Genomic DNA, 18,913 nt, shown 5'->3' on the forward strand with positions numbered 1-18,913 from the left:
CACAATGAGGAGAGAATCCTGCCCCTCACAGGAAAAGACTGGAGCCACTCCTACAGGGATGCCAAGACATCCATGTCCTGCCGACTAAATTAGTCCCACTTTTCATCCCAGAGGCTTTGCACCTCCCCAGGTTCCCACTTAACCCATCTCCATGAACCTGCTCCTGCCCACACTCCTCTAGCCCTGGCACATGTGGTGACCATGCCAGGTGTGCTCATACATTGCTCACCTTCCCCTTGAAGCTGGAGTGGTCCTGAGGGGATGAGTCCTCCTATCCTGCATGACCTTGTTCTCATCAATGCTTTACCATATTCCCTCCTGACAAATATAGTTACCCCTTCACAATTGCCATTCCCCCATCTCCCCGGCCTGCAACGCCAACAGGTAGATTCCCAAGTCTCCCTCTTGTGAAACCACCTCCTCCCCCCCGTCACTTTATGCCCCCCCAACATCTTTTGCCCTTCAGTCTCCCATCTTCCTAGACTCGCCAAACAAGTTCAATGTCAGGAAAACTCAATAACAACATCAGAGTGAGCACCTGGAAGATCAGCTCGCCCCATGTTCCAAAAAATATCCGTGTTGGAAACTAGACACCACCATCTCAGGACAAGCTCCATGCAGACCTGCCACATACACACCCCATGTCCATGGAGATTTTAATGTGAAAAGTGTAGTAGGTAAGGCAGATGAACTTAGGGCTTGGATTAGTACATGGGAGTATGATGTTGTTGCTATTACTGAGACTTGGTTGAGGGAAGGGCAAGATTGGCAACTAAATATCCCAGGATATAGATGCTTCAGGCGGGATAGAGAGGAAGGTAAAAGGGGTGGAGGAGTTGCATTACTGGTCAAAGAGGGTATCACAGCTGTGCTGAAGGAGGGCACTATGGAGGACTCGAGCAATGAGGCAATATGGGCAGAGCTCAGAAATAGGAAGGGTGCGGTAACAATGTTGGGGCTGTACTACAGGCCTCCCAACAGCAAGCATAAGATAGAGGTACAAATATGTAGACAGATTATGGAAAGATGTAGGAGCAACAGGGTGGTGGTGATGGGAGATTTTAATTTTCCCAACACTGACTGGGATTCACTTAATGTTAGGGGTTTAGATGGAGCAGAATTTGTAAGAAGCATCCAGGAGGGTTTTATAGAGCAGTATGTAAATAGTCCAACTTGGGAAGGTGCCATACTGGACCTGGTATTGGGGAATGAGCCCGGCCAGGTGGTTGAAGTTTCAGTAGGGGACTACTTTGGGAATAGTGATCACAATTCCGTAATTTTAGAATACTCATGGATAAAGACGAGAGTGGTCCTAAAGGAGGAGTGCTAAATTGGGGGAAGGCCAACTATAGCAAAATTCAGCAGGACCTGGGGAATGTGGATTGGGAGCAGCTGTTTGAGGGTAAATCCGCATTTGATATGTGGGATGCTTTTAAAGAGAGGTTGATTAGAGTGCAGTACAGACATGTCCCTGTGAAAATGAGGGTTAGAAAGGGCAAGATTAGGGGACCATGGATAACAGGTGAAATTGTGAGACTAGCAAAGAGGGAAAAGGAAGCATACATAAGGTCTAGGCGACTGAAAACAGACGAAGCTTTGGAAGAATATCGGGAAAGTAGGACCAATCTGAAATGAGGAATTAAGAGGGCTAAAAGGGGTCATGAAATATCTTCAGCAAACAGGGTTCAGGAAAATCCCAAAGCCTTTTATTCGTACATAAGGAACAAGAGGGTAACTAGAGAAAGGGTTGGTCCACTGAAGGACAAAGGAGGGAAGTTATGCGAGGAGTCAGAAAAAATGAGTGAGATTCTTAATGAGTACTTTGCGTCGGTATTCACTGAGGAGAGGGACATGACGGATGTTGAGGTTAGGGATTGATGTTTGATTACTCTAGGTCAAGTCGGCATAAGGAGCGGGGAAGTGTTGGGTATTCTAAAAGGCATTAGGGTGGACAAGTCCCCAGGTCCGGATGGGATCTATCCAAGGTTACTGAGGGAAGCGAGAGAGGAAATAGCTGGGCCTTAACAGATATCTTTGCAGCATCCTTGAGCACGGGTGAGGTCCTGGAGGACTGGAGAATTGCTAATGTTGTCCCCTTGTTTAAGAAGGGTAACAAGGATAATCCAGGTAATTATAGACCAGTGAGCCTGACGTCAGTGATGGGGAAGCTGCTGGAGAAGATACTGAGGGATAGGATCTATTTACATTTGGAAGAAAATGGGCTTATTAGTGATAGGCAGCGCGGTTTTGTGCAGGGAAGGTCATGTCTTACCAACTTGATAGAATTCTTTGAGGAAGTGACAAAGTTGATAGATGAGGGAAGGGCTGTAGATGTCATATACATGGACTTCAGTAAGGCGTTTGATAAGGTTCCCCATGGTAGGCTGATGGAGAAAGTGAAGCCGCATGGGGTCCAGGGTGTACTAGCTAGATGGATAGAGAACTGGCTGGGCAACAGGAGACAGAGAGTTGTAGTGGAAGGGAGTTTCTCAAAATAGAGAACTGTGACCAGTGGTGTTCCACAGGGATCCATGTTGGGACCACTGTTGTTTCTGATATACATAAATGATCTGGAGGAAGGTATAGATGGTCTGATTAGCAAGTTTGCAGATGACACTAAGATTCATGGAGAAGCAGATAGTGAAGGGTACTGTCAGAGAATGCAGCAGAATATAGATTGATTGGAGAGTTGGGCAGAGAAATGGCAGATGGAGTTCAATCAAGTCAAATGCGAGGTGATGCATTTTGGAAGATCCAATTCAAGAGCGAACTATACGGTAAATGGAAAAGCCCTGGGGAAAGTTGATGCACAGAGAGATCTGGGTGTTCAGGTCCATTGCACTCTGAACGTGGCAACTCAGGTCGATAGAGTGGTCAAGAAGGCACACGGCATGCTTTCATTCATCGGATGGGGTATTGAGTACAAGAGTTGGCAGGTCATGTTACGGTTGTATAGGACTTTGGTTCGACCACATTTGAAATACTGCGTACAGTTCTGGTCGCCACATTACCAAAAGGATGTGGATGCTTTGGAGAGGGTGCAGAGGAGGTTCACCAGGATGTCGCCTGGTAGGAGGGCACTAGCTATGAAGAGAGGTTGAGTAGATTAGGATTATTTACATTAGAAAGACAGAGGTTGAGGGGGGACCTGATTGAGGTGTACAAAATCATGAGAGGTATAGACAGGGTGGATAGCAAGAAGCTTTTTCCCAGAGTGGGGGACTCAATTACTAGGGGTCACGTTTTCAAGGTGAGAGGGGAAAAGTTTAAGGGAGATATGCGTGGAAAGTTCTTTACGCAGAGGGTGGTGGGTGCATGGAACGCATTGCCAGCGGAGGTGGTAGAGGCAGGCACAATAGCGTCATTTAAGATGTATCTAGACAAATACTTGAATGGGCAGGGAGCAGATGGATACAGATCCTTGGAAAATAGGCGACAGGTTTAGATAGAGGATCTGGATCGGCGTAGGCTTGGAGGGCCGAAGGGCCTGTTCCTGTGCTGTAATTTTCTTTGTTCTTTGAGATTGATATCTGACTTGTGCTAGCCTCTAAGCACCCTCATGGGACATCTTCAATCCTCATACAGGATGCTTTTGCACCTCAGGCTATTATTTATGATGTTGCAGCTATGCTCAGGTATGTGAACCTGGGCTGATCCAGGTTGCATCTCTGGGCCCTTTGTTCTCATGGTGCTCAGTCACTCTGAGCGTACCTGGATGCTCATAGCCTTCCTGCCTTGATTTAGCATCTTACACTTTCCTCAGCCACAGATACCAGTATCAAGTCACTGCTGTACCTCCATGCCATTTAGTGCAATCACAAACCAGGAAACCTATGGTTGACAGCAAGCCTCAGTCAAATCAAGGGAGATAGCCTTCACTTGGCAGATACTAGCACAGTAAATCAAGAGCAGTCTCTGATAGCAGTCTAGTCCTTGCTCAGGTCTGTCAGAGTCAGAATCCTCTCCTCATAAAGGATGACGATTGAAATGACAAGCAACACACCACTCAACTTGATTCTTCTACCAATTTTAGTTTGGAGCTGTGAACTGGGAACAGTGAGCTAAGGATGACTTTTGAACTGTGGGTTGCAGCTTGCATTATAAGGAAAACAGAACAAACAAACTTTTGTTTACTCATGAGACCAAGCATGGGAGTTAATTGCAGGTTGGTTCCTGATCAAAAGCTTCTACAAATACTACATTGCTGAGGAAGAACATTACATTTAACAGATAGCAGAGGCTGGCTGTTAACAAGGTCATTACTTGGGAACTGGTTCCAGAATTCTGGATAAGATCTAATGTTCAAACAGATAACCGATGTTGAATGGTAAATGGAATCTAGTGGAGGAGATGGTCAGTCTGTCAGGGAGTGGCCAGACTTCAAATTGGGTTTCAGACTGTTTTTTCTGAAAAAAAAGGAATCTGGCAATTGGTGCTACAGCATGAAGATTTGAAAGTTCCCTGCTTACTTCTACGATCAGCTTTTAGAATTTAAGAGAATTGAAAACTACATTTTAAGTATTACTGCCTTTATCTGAGTGAACTGAAAAGGTGATCCTGATCAACATTTTCAGAAAATCGACCTAAAACCATTACTTACGCCTGTGGAAGAACATATTGTGAAAACCACTCAACTAATCTGGCCAGTTTTGCTATTTTCTTTCATTTATCACTTAATAATCCTTATTTGTCTGTCTATATTTTGTGTGAATAGGGCTGAAAACAAAGGTTCTTGGGTTATAACATTGACCAATGAGATTACCTTGTTATTCTAACCGCTGAAGTTACTATATTGTTAGTAAATTGCTAAGTTGTTTGTTTTGGATACATACCAATATCTGAAATTGATTATTTGCAAAGTCAGGAATTGGTATTCAAATATTTGGTTGGGAACAATTGGAGTCAATTTTGAGGGACTTTGAAGGTTTTGATTTTACTGTGTTGTGAATACAGAGGTAGAAAGGCTGATTTGGGTTAAACTGTCTATCTGTGTCATAATATAGTAGGGGCTTCAGTCCAGGACCTTGAAACACAGACAAAGTAGTTCTGGATTTGGATTTTTGTATTAGAGTGGGTAATCAAACATTAGGTTTGTACCCAGACTTAAGATGGCACTGGAAATTGTTAAAATGTTTTTGAAAATGTCAGAAATTTCCCTGGTACGGTTGCAGAGTACAACTGAAGATAAACTAGCAGAGTTACCCAGCAGACTGGAAATAAAGTTGTCAGATCAAGCCAAAAAGGGAAACATTACAGATTTAATGATGAAGCAGTGGGGTTTAGTGGAAATAGAGACAAAGTGGGACAGACACTACATTAGAAGCATGAGTGCTTTGACTTGCAGTTCAGGCAAATGGAACTTAGAAAATTGGGAATGGAATTCCAAAAAGAGTTAGAACTTAATAAACTGGAATTCCAAACGACAGTAAAAAAGAAAAAAAGCAAATGAAAGAGCAGAAAAAGAGAAAGAAAGGAAGAAAAGAGACAGAGAACAGGAATTTAAATTAAAAATGATGAAGCTTAGGCAAGTTAGACCAAACGATTGTGGAGACTTGGAAGAGGAAATTTCTTGCTATAATCCACTGTTCAGTCAGGAGATGTTTAAGGTTGTTCAGGCTTTGCCAACATTTGATGACAATGATGTGGAAGCTTTTTTCATGTCATTTCGGAAGACAGCAACACAAATGAGACAGCCAAAAGCAGATTAGACCTTGCCCATACAAAGTAAATTAACTAGTAAAGCACAAGTGATCTATGCAGTCCTGTCAGAGGAATATTCTGGGGATTATGATGAAGCGAAAAAGCCAATTCTAAATGCATACGAGTCAGTCCTGGAAGCATATAGGCAGAGGTTTAGGAACTTAGGGAAACAGCTTGGACAAACTTATACTGTACTGAGTTTGAAAGAGTTAAACAGAATAATTTTGCTATGTGGATAAGAGTGTTAAAGGCTGAGAATACTTACAATGCTCTCAGTGAAATCGGTCTTTTAGAAGAACTTCCTTGCCTTCTGCAATCAGAATTCATGTAGAAGGCCAAAGGGTAGCAAAGTCAAGACAAGCCACAACGGCTGATGATTATGAACTGATCCATAACCCTTTGTATCCATCGTCCCCAGATGTTTCAGAAGAACAAAAAGTGGGAGAGTGAAAGGAAGGCAGATATCCAGAGTAGAGAATGAACTGTAAATCATGTCCCAAGAGCTCCTCCTCAGATTAGAAAGGAAATTGCTGAGACTGGCAGTGAAGTTCAGAAGCTTAAATGTTTCTATTGTAATAAATTGGGCCATGTGCATTCACATAGGACTTACAGGAATTAGTAAAAATGAGTCAGACAGAGGTCATAAAAGGACAGCACCACAAATCAGGTTGTAGCTTTAACTATAACAAAAAGGCCCAGGGTGAATTCTGTCATTAGTGAAGAGATGTGTAAGGTAGATGAGAGGTATGCAGGATTTTTTGTAAAAATGGAAGGTGACTGCTTTTTCTTCAGGTGATATAGCTAAACCTATAACCATACTAAGAGATATAGGGGCAACACAATCACTTTCACTGGAGAAAGAATTGATTTTTGCTCTAGAGAGTTTACTGGGAGCCAAAGTATTAACAAATGGGATTGGTGGAGAATACATTCTGGTTCCATTATATAAAGTACAACTAGAATGTGATTTGTTATCATGAGAAGTAATCGTTGGAGGAATAAAAAAAAGTTACTATTGAAGACTTACATCTGGGTAATGATTTGGCAGACTAAAATAATAGCTTCACCTGTAATTATAGAATGCCTAAAGGGTGTACAAGAAACAGAACAATTATGGGAACAGGTTCATGGTATATTTCCTTTGTGTGTACTAACCTGAGAAATGATTAAATAAAATCCATCAATGTCAGTTGATGTGACACCACAAGTGAATAAAAGTGTAGCTGAAACTTTCCTAACTGGTGAAGATAATCCAGGTGGACTGTTTGCTATAGCGTTCCTAATTATGGCACAAAAAGAAGACCTTGAATTAAATAAGGGATAACAAGGTGTACAGCTGGATGAACACAGCAAGCCAAGCAGCATCAGAGGAGCAAGAAAGCTGATGTTTCGGGTCTGGACCCTTCTTCAGAAAAAAATAAATTTGTACAGTCATCTCACACTGAGGTAGAGGCTGAAGGGCTTGCAAAGTACTATTATCTTAAGAATGGAGTGGCGATGAGCAAGTGGAGAACCCCTCATTGGCCCACAGATAAGGAATGGTTGGTTGTACATTGGGTAGTGGTACTGCCCAGCTGTCGTAGGGAGATATTACAAGCTGCACATGAAATTCCTGTGGCAGGACATGTGGGGACTCAAAAAATCAGATGCCCATAAATAGGTGTTTTACCTGACCAAAAGTGCATAAAAATGTGGTGAGGTTTTGTAAAACGTGTCATATGTGACAAGTTTAGATAAATCTCATCATGTGATTAAACCAGCATCCCTGATTCCTCTATCAGTTTTTGAGGAAAAAATTTGGTCATGTACTAATGGATTCTGTAGGACATTTCTGACACGCTTAAAAGGAGCATGTAGAGTTGCACAGGAACATTTGAAAACTTTACAAAACAAGATGAAAGAGTGGACAGATAAGCATGCAACAACCAGAAATTTTAAAGCTGGTGTTGAAGTTTTGATACTGTTGACTTTAGAACATGAGCTATTAAAAGCAAAAGTCAGTGGTCCCTGCAAAGTAATTAAAAGGGTTAGTCAGGCAACATGCTTAATCGATACTTCCAATCAGAGGAAAAGAATCGATTATGTCATGTGGATATGTTAAAACAGTACTAAGTGGGAAGTCAATGAGAATGTACATCTGGAGCAAATGATAGCAGCCATGCAAGGTAGTTCTGGACTGACAGCACTTGTCTGGATACCCAAGTAAAGATGGTGCAAGTGCAAGAGATGCTGGTGAATTTTGAGACATCTGCTGAATTGCTAGTTGTTCGAGGAATGGCATGTAGTAAGGATGGGGTGAAAATTTGACATGAGAGACCACATAGGAGTGTGATAAATAATTCATGAGTAAATTTGATAAAATAGAATCAGAGAACATGCTAAGCCTCATGAGGATAAAGCCTTCAAAAAACTCAACATAATTCAGACTCAGTCTATAAAATACGGCCCTAGGATACCCAGATCTCTCTGCATCTTGGAGCTCTCAATCTCTTAATCATTTAGATAATATGCTTTTTTATTCTTCTTCCTGCCAAAATGGACAATTGCACATTTTCCAATATGATACTTCATTTGCCAGATCTATTTACAACTTGCTTTCCTACCTACCTTTATGTAATCAGCAAATTTGGATACCATAAATTCTGTCCTTTTATTTAAATCATTTATATAATTTGTAAATAGTTGAGTTCTGGCTCTCATCCCTGTGGCATGAAAAAGGTTCATTTGTGCCCACCCTTTGTTTCCTTCTAACCATGCCAATATGCTACTCCCTGCATGAGCCCTTACTTTCTACGATAACTTTTAATGTGGTACTTTATCAAAAGTCACCTGGAAATCCAAATGCAGTATTTCTACCAGTTCCCCTTTACCCATTGCGCATTACTTACTCAAAGAACTCCTATTAATTGATCAAACATAGTTTCCCTTTCACAAAACCCTGGTGACTCTATCTAACTACCTTAAAACTTTCTACGTGTCCTGATGTATCTTTCATAATAGCTTCTAACATTTGCCCTCTGACAAGTGTTAAGCTAAAAGGCCTGCAATTTCCTGCTTTCCATCTCCATCCCTTTTTGAGGAAAGGAGTTACTTTTGGTATCTTCAAATGTAATAGGACATCCCCATATAAAGAGTTTTTGAAAATTAAAGCCAATTCATCAACTATCTCACTAACCATTTAGTTTAAGATTCCATTGTGGAGTCCATCAGAACGCAAATGCTTGTCAGCCTACAGCTCCAATAATTTACTCAGTACTACTTGTCTGGTGATTGTAATTATCTCGTATTCCTCCTTTCCTTCCACATGCTAATTTATTGCTGCTTCTGACATGTTACTTGCATCCTCTATTGTGAAGACTGATGTAATATTATTTTCCAGTGTCACTTTATAAAACATTAACTTTGGCCTTTTCGTTATAGATTTATAGAAACTGCTAAAGATTTTGAGTATTCTGGTTAGCTTTCACTTGCAGTTGATTTTCCTCTCTTTACTAATTATTTTCTTTTTGTTTTTATATTCTGTCCAATCTTCTGACCTGCCACCTGTTTTGCACAATTACATGCTTTTTCATCAAGTTTGAAATTATTTTTAACATTTCTAGTTATCTACAGATGGTGGGCCTGACCCTCGAAATTTTTTCTTACTCTTTGAAATGTATCTGTTCCATATCTTGAACACTGTTCAAAGTTTTCTACACTTTGAAATGTATGTGTATATAATGATACCTACTGATCGTTACATATATCAGTACAATGTTCTTTATTACAATAACAATATATAAGTATTTTGAAGTATTATTTTCAATGTCTGCCACTGCACCTCTACTGACCTATTCTTTAACCTAATTAGCCTAATACCCATTTCATCCATTCAGCTCTGATTCCATATTCACATAATTGCTTTCATTTAAATTTTCAAAAAGAGTCCCAGACCCATTCTCTTCTCCCACAAACTGAATGTAAAATTCAATCATATTACAGTTACTGTCAATTTGGAATGACTTCACCATGAGATTATTAATTAATCCTAACTCATTGCACAAAACAACTTAAATGTAACCAGCTCACTGGTTGGCCCAGAAAATGCTGTTTTAAGAAACGATCCCAAATACATTCTACAAATTTCCCATCTAGGCTACTTTTGTCCATATTACTTTTACAATGTATATGTGGATTAGAGTCATAAAGATCTCCAGACCAGAAAAAGGCACTTCAGCCTATTTAGTGTTGCTATTTAGAGCAAACAATCATCTAACTATTCTAATCCCATTTTCCAGCCCTTGGTCTTCTTTGCATTGGCATCGCAAGTGAACAAGTAAATACTTCTTAAATGTTATGACAATTTCTGTACCACCTTTACAGGCAGTGAGTTCCAGATTCCCACCACCTTCGGGTGAAAAAGTTTTCCTCTAAACTTTCTGTACCTTATATTAAAATATAAGCCCCTGATCATTGTTCCCTCCATCAAAAGGAATGGTTTCTTCCTGTCTACACTATCTACACCCCTCAAAATTTTATATACCTCAATCATGTCTCCTTTCAATCTCCTCTACTCTAAGGAAAGCATCCACATCTCTCATCATAACTGAAACTCTGCAGCCCAGAGAACACCTGGGTAAATTTCCTCTGCACCCACTATCATATCCCTCCTATAATGTGAATTCCAGATCTGTACACAATATTCTATCTGTGGCCCAATTAATGGTTTATACAATTCCTGCATAACCTTTCTGGTCTTAAACTCAAAGTCTTAGCTAATAAGGGCAAGTATCCCATATGCCTTTATAATCACTTTATCCATCTGTCCTGACAACTTGAGGGAGCAGTGTACATGTGCATCAGGATCCCTCTGATCCTCGGTGCTTCTCAGGGTCCTACTGTTTATCATGTATTCCCTTGCTTTGGCCTGTCCAGTTCATCGCCTCACATTTATCTAGATTGAATTCCATTTGCCACTATTCAGCCCATCTATTTCCTCTTGTCATCTAAGGCTATCCTCCACGTTAATAAGCACCCCACTAATTTTTGTATCATCTGCGAACTTACTGACCAACTTCCCTATTTTCAAGTGTTAATTGATTATATAAACCACAAAAACTGATTGTCCTAACACTGTCCCCTGTGGGATCCCACTGGACACAATCTTCCATTCGGAAAAAACTCCTTCAACTACCACTGTCTGCTTCCCGCCACTCATCCAGTTGTGGATCCAATTTGCCTATTTCCTCGGATCCTATTTGCTTTTACCTTTGCTATCAGACTCCCATTGGGAACCTTACTAAGAGTCTAGCTGAAGTCCAAGTACACTACGTCAAAGACATTGCCCACGTCTATACAGCTGGTCACCACTGAGATATATTTTATCCAGCTATGGAGATTTATCTACTTTTAAGTCCACCAGGCCGCTCAGAATCTCCTCTTTGTCTACGCTAATTTCTGCAGTTATATCACAGTCCTCCTCCCTGGTTTCTATACCCATATCATCCCTCTCACTACTGAACACTGATCCAAAGTATTCATTTAGAACCCTAGCTACATCCTCTGGCTCCACGCACAAATAACCACTGTGGTTCTTAATGGGCCTTATTTTTTCCCTTATTATCCTTTTACCCTTAACATACCTGTAAAATAACTTAAGATTTTCCTTCATTTAACCTGAAAAATCCTTTCATGTCCACTTTTAGCTCTCTTAATCACCTTTTTAAGTTCCTGCTTATACGAGCTATACTCCTCTAGGGCTTCAGCTGTTTAGATCCCTCAGTATCTGACATAAACCTCCCACTATCTCTTAATTCAATGGTGCATATCCCTTGATATCCATGATTTGATGGTCCCACCTTTTGTCTTTATTGGAACATGCTGGCCCTGTACTCTTATATTTCCTTCTTGAATGCATCCCACTGTTCTATGACAGATTTACCTGAAAGTTTCTGATCCCAGTCGACTCTGGACAAATCATATCTGATCTTATTAAGTCAGCCTTCCCCAGTTGAGAACTTTGATTTCAGGCCCATCCTTGTCCTTTTCCATAACAATATTGAATTTAACAGAGATAACAAGGTGTAGAGCTGGACGAACACAGCAGGCCAAGCAGCATCAGAGGAGCAGGAAAGCTGACGTTTTGGGCCTAGATCCTTCTTCAGAAATCATTTACGGCAGCAGAGAACTCTAGCTAGCTCCTTGATTGTGCAGTCCACAACACAACTACAGTCTTATTTCCTGTCCCCACTTGAATGGCACCCTGCACCAAGGTACTGTGGTCAGTTTGCTCATCCTCCCTATAGTTCCATATCTTGACCACACAATTGTAGGGGCTGAGACTCCTCAATTTTAACCTCCTGGGCCCTCATACCTATTTCACAAAACGCATTGTATAGGCATCCCAGCTAAAGCTGACAAAGGCTCAGCCTCCACTCAGCTTTGAACAAAGGAATAAAAGACCCATTATGATAAGAAGGAGTGCTAATATTCTCCTTTAACTTCTTCCCTCACAATGGAAACTTCGATACGACATGGGAAGCAATGGCACTTTCCAATTGGCTTGGGAGGGCAGAGACCCATGAGCATCTGAAACGCATGCCTTTGTCATGTGACTGAAATCAGAGCTGGATGAATTGTTCAAATGTAGAATTCTGGGATCCTAAATCAGATGCTTGTTAACAGCCTGTCTTCGAACTGCCCCAGTTACTGGCTGGAAAGAAGCCAACATGCTGCCTGCAAGAAGGAACTCCAATGGGCCCTGCTCATTGAGGGATCAATTTTGGACAGCGACCTCTAGGAATTTGTAACTCATGTGAACCAATTTTTAACACATCTGAATTTGCCAAAACTTGCAATTTATAAAAAGGAGCTGGAGTTGGTGCTGCAGATATTGTGTGATATCAGGGAATGGAGAGGCTACCTAGTCACTTTGCTCCAGACTGCAATCATACCCTTCAGATTAGATCATTCAAAATTTTGTCTCTGATCAGAAACAGGAAGGTGTGAAATAGGTATGAGGGTCCAGGAGGTTAGAATTGAGGAGTCTCAGCCCCTAAAATTGTGTGATCAAGATATGGAACTACAGGGAGGATGAGCAAACTGACCACAGTACATTGGTACAGGGTGCCATTCAAGTGGGGGCAGGAAATAGGACTGTAATTGTGTTGTGGACTGCACAATCAAGGAGCTAGCTCGAGTTCTCTGCTGCCGTAAGCAGGAATCTCGATCTACATTGCCTGTCCAGTGCCAGAGTTAAACAATTCTTCTCAAGGCTGTAGAAGATCTTGGAGGGGGAAGGGAGGGATCCAGTAGTCGTTATTCACATTGGTACCAATGACATTTGTCAGACTAGTCATACAGTCCAGTTCTGTCTGGTTCAAGTTGGCGGTGGGGTAGCAGGTGTGCATGTGGGCTCTTGAGCCCAGGGCTCATCCGCTCCTTTCTTCTTTTTTCCTTTTCTATCCTTTTGCTTCAGCTCTTTTTCTTCTTTTCTCTTTCGTTTTCTTGTTCACTTTTTTTTTTCTTTGAAGCCCTTTTGCAATGGGTTAATCAGCAGCATTGGCACTGCGGCAAGAGCAGGCCATGTGTGGAATGGCAGCAGCCTACCGACGTTTGGAGGTGATGGCGGCAAATGCAGCTCCTCCCGGCAATTTGGAGGCAGTGGCGGCAGCACTGGCAGCAGGGATGTCCTCCCGGTGTTTAAGGCCAGCAGTGGCAGCAGCAGCAGCAGTGGCAAAACTCCTCCAACGACTCGAGGTGGCAGCAGCGGTGGATCTTTCAAGACGGCAGTGCTGGCAAGGTGACATCATGGAGGAGGGAGGCTGGAGAGGTATTCTTGGCAAGATGGCATTCTGGCTTGGCCTGGCAGAAGTACCAGGGACACCTGGTTCTTGTCATGGTAGACCCAGACCAGGAACTTCAGGTTATTGGCAAGGCAGTGGTGGCAGCTCCCAGTTGCAGTAGGCCCAGAGCCGGGGACTCCAAGCTATTGGCGAGGTGAAAACTGAGCCTGAGACTCCAGTTGTGAGTTAGGTGTGAGATTGGCAGCGGCATCAGCAAGGTGGGCCCAGCAGTGAAGAGATGGTGCTTAAAGAGTAGCGACTCCTATGTTGGTGGGTGAGGGACAGGTGAGGCTGTGGAGGAGAAGTGGAGGTACAAGTGTTGTTGATGAGCTGTCTGAGGACTTATGTCAAAGGTGGTGGAACAAAGATAGACCTTATTTCAGTCATATCTTTTTAGCCTTTTTATTCTTATAACAATTTAAAGTGGCATTAGGTTGTGGCAACAGTTGAAGATTTTCACTGTATCTTACTGTACTATTAACTGTAAAATGCAAGTGACAATAAATCATTCAATCAATTCAACCAATAGAGCCATACAGTCAGACTGCACAGAAACAGTCTCTTCAGTCCAACTCATTCCCAAACTAAACTAGTCCTACTTGCTTGCATTTGGTCCATATCCCTCTAAACTTTGTCTATTCAAGTACCTGTCCAAATGTTTTTAAAATATTATAATCGTACCTGCATCTACCACTTCCTCTGGCAATTCCTCCCACATAGAAACCACCCTGTGTGTGAAAAAGTTGCCCCTCAGGTCCTTTTAAATCTTTCTCATCTCACCTTAAAAAATATGCCACATAGTTTTAAACTCCCTCACCCTAGGGAAAAGATCTTTGCTATTCACCTTGTCTATGCCCCCCATGATTTTATAAACCTCTCTAAGGTCACCCCTCAACCTCCTACACCTCAGTGGAAAAGAATCCCAGCCTTTCCAGTCTCACCTTATAATTTAAACCCATCAGACCTAGCAATATCCTGGTAAATGTTTATTGAATGTTCTCAAATTTAATAATATCCTTTTTATAGCAGGGCAACCAGAACTATACACACTACTCCAAAAGTAGCCTCACTAGTATCCTGTACAACTGCAACATGACGTCTCAACTCTTATACTCAGTGGTCTGAGCAATAAAGGCAAGTGTGCTAAACGCTTTCTTAACTATCCCGTCTACCTGAGACATAACTTTCAAAGAACTATGTGCCTGAATCCATAGGTCTCTTTTATCAACAACACAATCCAGGGCCCAACGATTAACTGTATAAGTCCTGCCCTTGTTTGTTTTACCAAACTGCAATACTTCGTATTTACCCAAATCAAACTCCAACTGCCACTCCTCAGCCCATTGGCCCAATTGATTGAGATCCCTTTTTAACCTTAGATAACCTTCTTCATTGTCGACAATTCCACTAATTTTGGTGTCATCTGCAAACTTATTAACAATGCCTTCTAAATTCTCATCCAAATTGTTTACATAAATGACAAACAAAAGTGCACAAAGCACTGATGCCTGTGGAACACTGCTGGTCACAGTCCTCCAGTCCACAAACAGCCCTCCACCACCACACTCAGTCTCCTATCATCAAGTTAATTTTGTATCCAGTTGGCAAGCTCTCCCTGAATCCCATGTGATCTAACTTTACTAATTAGTTTACCATGTGGAACCTTGTCAAAGGTTTTACTTTCAATATGATTGAGTACAGCAACATCTGGCACAAGCCAAATAGGGTTGAAGTGACAGCGAATTGCAACAGATGAGAGCTGGGTGTAGTGATCACTCATTGATGGCAAATTTGTTGGTGCTCTAAAGATAAGTGGGCCCCAACTCTTTGCTAAAGCAGTTTCTGTTTGGTATTTTATTTATTTCAGCTATTCCTGGACAAAATGTTTTGAACTGTTTGAAGCCTTTTCTATATGTGAGAGTTCTATATTGAACTATGAGAAGATGCCAGGACACAATGGACATTGGGCAAAGAGTAGCTCTGACTTAGAAAATAGCAAAGGAAGGGTAATCTATGTAGCTTGGTTCCTAAATAGTGATAAGTGTAAGACCGTGCACAATGAACTTTGGCCGTCCTATACATGTGCCCTGAGAAGTGTTGGTTTGTGCTTGGTCTCCCATCACTTGCAGTGTGAAGGGCAATTCCAGACTGCGAATACTACATTGGGTGCACAACTGGGCTTCAAGCAGGCTGCTGGCGCCAGGGACCCTGGGATATCATAGTAATAGTGAGTACTTCACCTATGGTGAGTGGGAGAATGTGATTACTGGAATACCATCGTGATGTGATGTGTGGGTGATGATGTGAGTTTGGTAAGCTAGCATGAGGCCAGACCTTGCAGAGACAAACTTGCCAAAAATGACACAGTTATGCAATCACCTACTTGGTAAACCTGAGATACCTGAGGAATTGCTCCTGTGTAAAGTGAAGGTAGAAGAAGGGCTCTTGATAAACTCTGAGTAGCTAGGACCTTCTGTGGAGAGTCCAGCTCCTTCATCCAAATCCAGAGACATTGGAAATACCTCAAACAGAGTTGAACGACCAAATCCTGTTGCCTTCCTGAAAAGCATGCAGCAGCTCATCAACAAAGCTCCAAATACAATCCACAATACTTCCATTATCTTTGCCTAAACACCAGTACATCAAAAGTACTTCACCTACAAATTGATGGTTAGTCCTGTAAACAGTGTTGGAGGCCGATTCCTGATGCTGCTGAACGCATGATTTGTTGAAAGTGATTAGCATAAATATTCAGTAAACTTGCATAGACCAAGTTAAGAAAATCAGCTGGAATAGCCATAATATATTCTCCTCTTTTTGTGCTTCTGATGCACAGGCGCCATCTTCTGCATTAATGGTCTTCACATCAGGATGTTGAAAGTGGCTGGAAGCACAGCTGATGCCACTTTAGGTCTTTGAAGTAGCAGCAGCAGCAGGTTGGGGTTCTTGTGATACAGTAGTAGTGTCCTTACTTCTGAGTTTGGAGGACTGGGTTCAAGTCCCACCTCCCACAATGCTTACATAATATGTCTGCACAGATTTATGAAAATGTAGCTACCTGTAGCATTGGCATTGTAATGCCTTTTTTGTGGTTCCTCTTTATGAAATGAAGGTAGGACTTTAGTTCCAATGCAACCTATCTAAGCATGTGAATTGGGACCATTCATCTACATTCACTCATAACAATGTTCAAAAGACTGCAGATGCTGTTGAATTAATAAAAGTCAAATAAAAATAACAAGGCAATCATACTAAAACATTGACTCCTTCTCCTAAAATAAGCAGAATTTCTGAGAGTTTTCAGTATCCCCCAGGTAATGTTAGCAAGTATGCCATCTTTGCTTAGAGAATGATTTACTATCTCGAAATGTAAAGTTGATCTTTTGGCCCAAGCTTATTTGTTTGGTGATGCAAAGTCCTCAGTCAGTAAATAAGACCCATTGCCATACCAGGGGCTTCTAAAGTGGTTCAAATCAGGCTTAAAATGCTGGTTTCCACGGGGCTCTTTTTTCTCAGTTTCTTAGTTTTTGGTAAGTGAAACTAATAACTCATTTGGATGGTTTTGTGTCAAGCACATGTTTATAAAGAAAGCATATTACCAAAATGTCTTTTTTTTGTACAGTAAGAAGTAATATACTGACTGAATATGTAAAAACAGAAGGGGCCTGGATTCATTCTGTACGAGAATCAAAATATCCAGCAATCAGTGTAAAGAAATGTGCAGAAAAATGTAACACAGAGAGCCAATTTCTTTGCAGGTATATTTTTCATTTCATCAATAGAATGTAGATAATGATTGAAATACATAACAGGCAATTAGCATATGTGCAAAGAGGCTAGCTGTGATTCTATAGCCTGGGACTCAGAATATCGCTCCAGAGACATGAACACAAAAATCTTAGGTTGATACTCCAGTCTTGTTTCTAGTCATGCTACACTATTGGAGATGTCACTTTTCTGTTGACACATTTAACCAAGACCCCATCTTTGCTCTCAGATGGATGAAAAATTCTTTGCCACAAATTTTGTGCAGCAAATGTGTTCTTCCTCAGTTCCCTCAAAAAAATCTATTATCTGGCAATTTATTGCTATTTGCAGGAGTAGCTGTGCGACTGCCTACACTTTAAAATATTTCATTCACTGTAGTTCATTTTTGTACTTTATGAGATGAAAGTAACACGTCTTTCTTTAAAGGAGAAACCAGATTTATGCTTAGATTGTAGATGTCTTGTCCGAACTGAGACAAAACAGACTAGTCCACAGTGCATTTTGTTTTTGACATAGTTCTACACTACATGAAATTTAGATTGGTTATTAAGACATAGTGGGTAAATGTTACTCAGACACTGCGCAATGACCTATTTTCTTCAAGTAACTTCTATAGATTCATTGGACGATGGTCTTCAAAGGGGCTAATCAGTAAATATAAGCACCTCGCCTGCAATCTTTCAGAGATTTGTGTCATCAAAGAAAGGCAACAACAGCCCTAAATTCCTAGAACTGACAGTGAAAGACTGAAATGATTTACCAATATAAACAACTATACTTAGCACATCTCTGTAACATCAAGGAGTCATTTCTAGTCCTCAAATATATCTTGTGGAAAATAGTACATTGCAAATCTAGTAAACTTAATTCTGAACTAGCTACTAGACCTATTGGTATGTGTATTAGTTCTTTAAAACTAATTTTTGATTTCTGCTAAATAACAGTTTTAAATTTGATCATTTTAAGTTTCCTTCATTATCTAATTATGTTGGCATGGATTGGTTCAGCCTCAGCTACATTATTGGGAGTAGTTTTGATTAATGCTGATATTGGGTCAATTGCCTACTGTTCATTTTGTTTGAAGTGAAACCAAGGGATGTATAATAGGTGCTAACACAATATCATTCCCTTTTTTACACTGGTGAAAGTTAAAATTATTCATATTGCATTTTATCTCATAATATTCCTCATCGTATGTTTTATTTGTCAGAGCATTCCTCTTCACTCAGAAGAATCAAGAATGTATCATCACAGCAGATAATAGTCATACACAGTTGTTGGTGAGAAAGCCAAATGTCATTCTTTATGAGAAACAAGGTAATTGAAGATTTTAACTCATTTAAGTAAAGGACAAGGACAGCAATACTGTCAATCTTGTTAGATGTTATATCAATTAGAAATGCAAAAATACCTATTATGGGTTATATTATCTAATCAAAAACAAATTCAAATTTGAGAGGAACTGTGAATAGTGGTGTTCTATTCAGAAATGGACACGAGCAGTTTGAATCTTGAAAGGAACTGTGAAGAGTGGTGTTCTATGAATGTTCAGAAATGGACACGAGCAGTTTGAATCACTTCAAGGTAGAAAAATGTCCGAACTCAATGTTAGCTATGGCTCA

The 18,913-nt window shown here is 40.9% G+C and overlaps 1 protein-coding gene across 2 annotated transcripts in view; it reads left to right on the forward strand.

The window, feature by feature from the left end:
- plg (plasminogen) overlaps positions 1–18,913 on the forward strand; it is a 136,924-nt gene that overhangs the window by 26,694 nt on the left and 91,317 nt on the right. Inside the window, exons 1-3 of one of the 2 annotated variants that reach the window (XM_048601015.1) lie at positions 16,958–17,053; positions 17,146–17,281; positions 18,502–18,608. In XM_048601015.1, coding sequence (XP_048456972.1) covers positions 17,008–17,053; positions 17,146–17,281; positions 18,502–18,608 — 289 coding nt within the window. In that variant the 5' untranslated portion in view covers positions 16,958–17,007. Of the gene's footprint in view, positions 1–16,957; positions 17,054–17,145; positions 17,282–18,501; positions 18,609–18,913 lie in introns of those variants that run through there. The other variant, XM_048601014.1, reaches the window with a different exon arrangement.

The sequence above is a fragment of the Rhincodon typus genome, chromosome 9 (genome assembly GCF_021869965.1).
Source record: "Rhincodon typus isolate 14 chromosome 9, sRhiTyp1.1, whole genome shotgun sequence".
Taxonomy (NCBI): Eukaryota; Metazoa; Chordata; class Chondrichthyes; order Orectolobiformes; family Rhincodontidae; genus Rhincodon; species Rhincodon typus.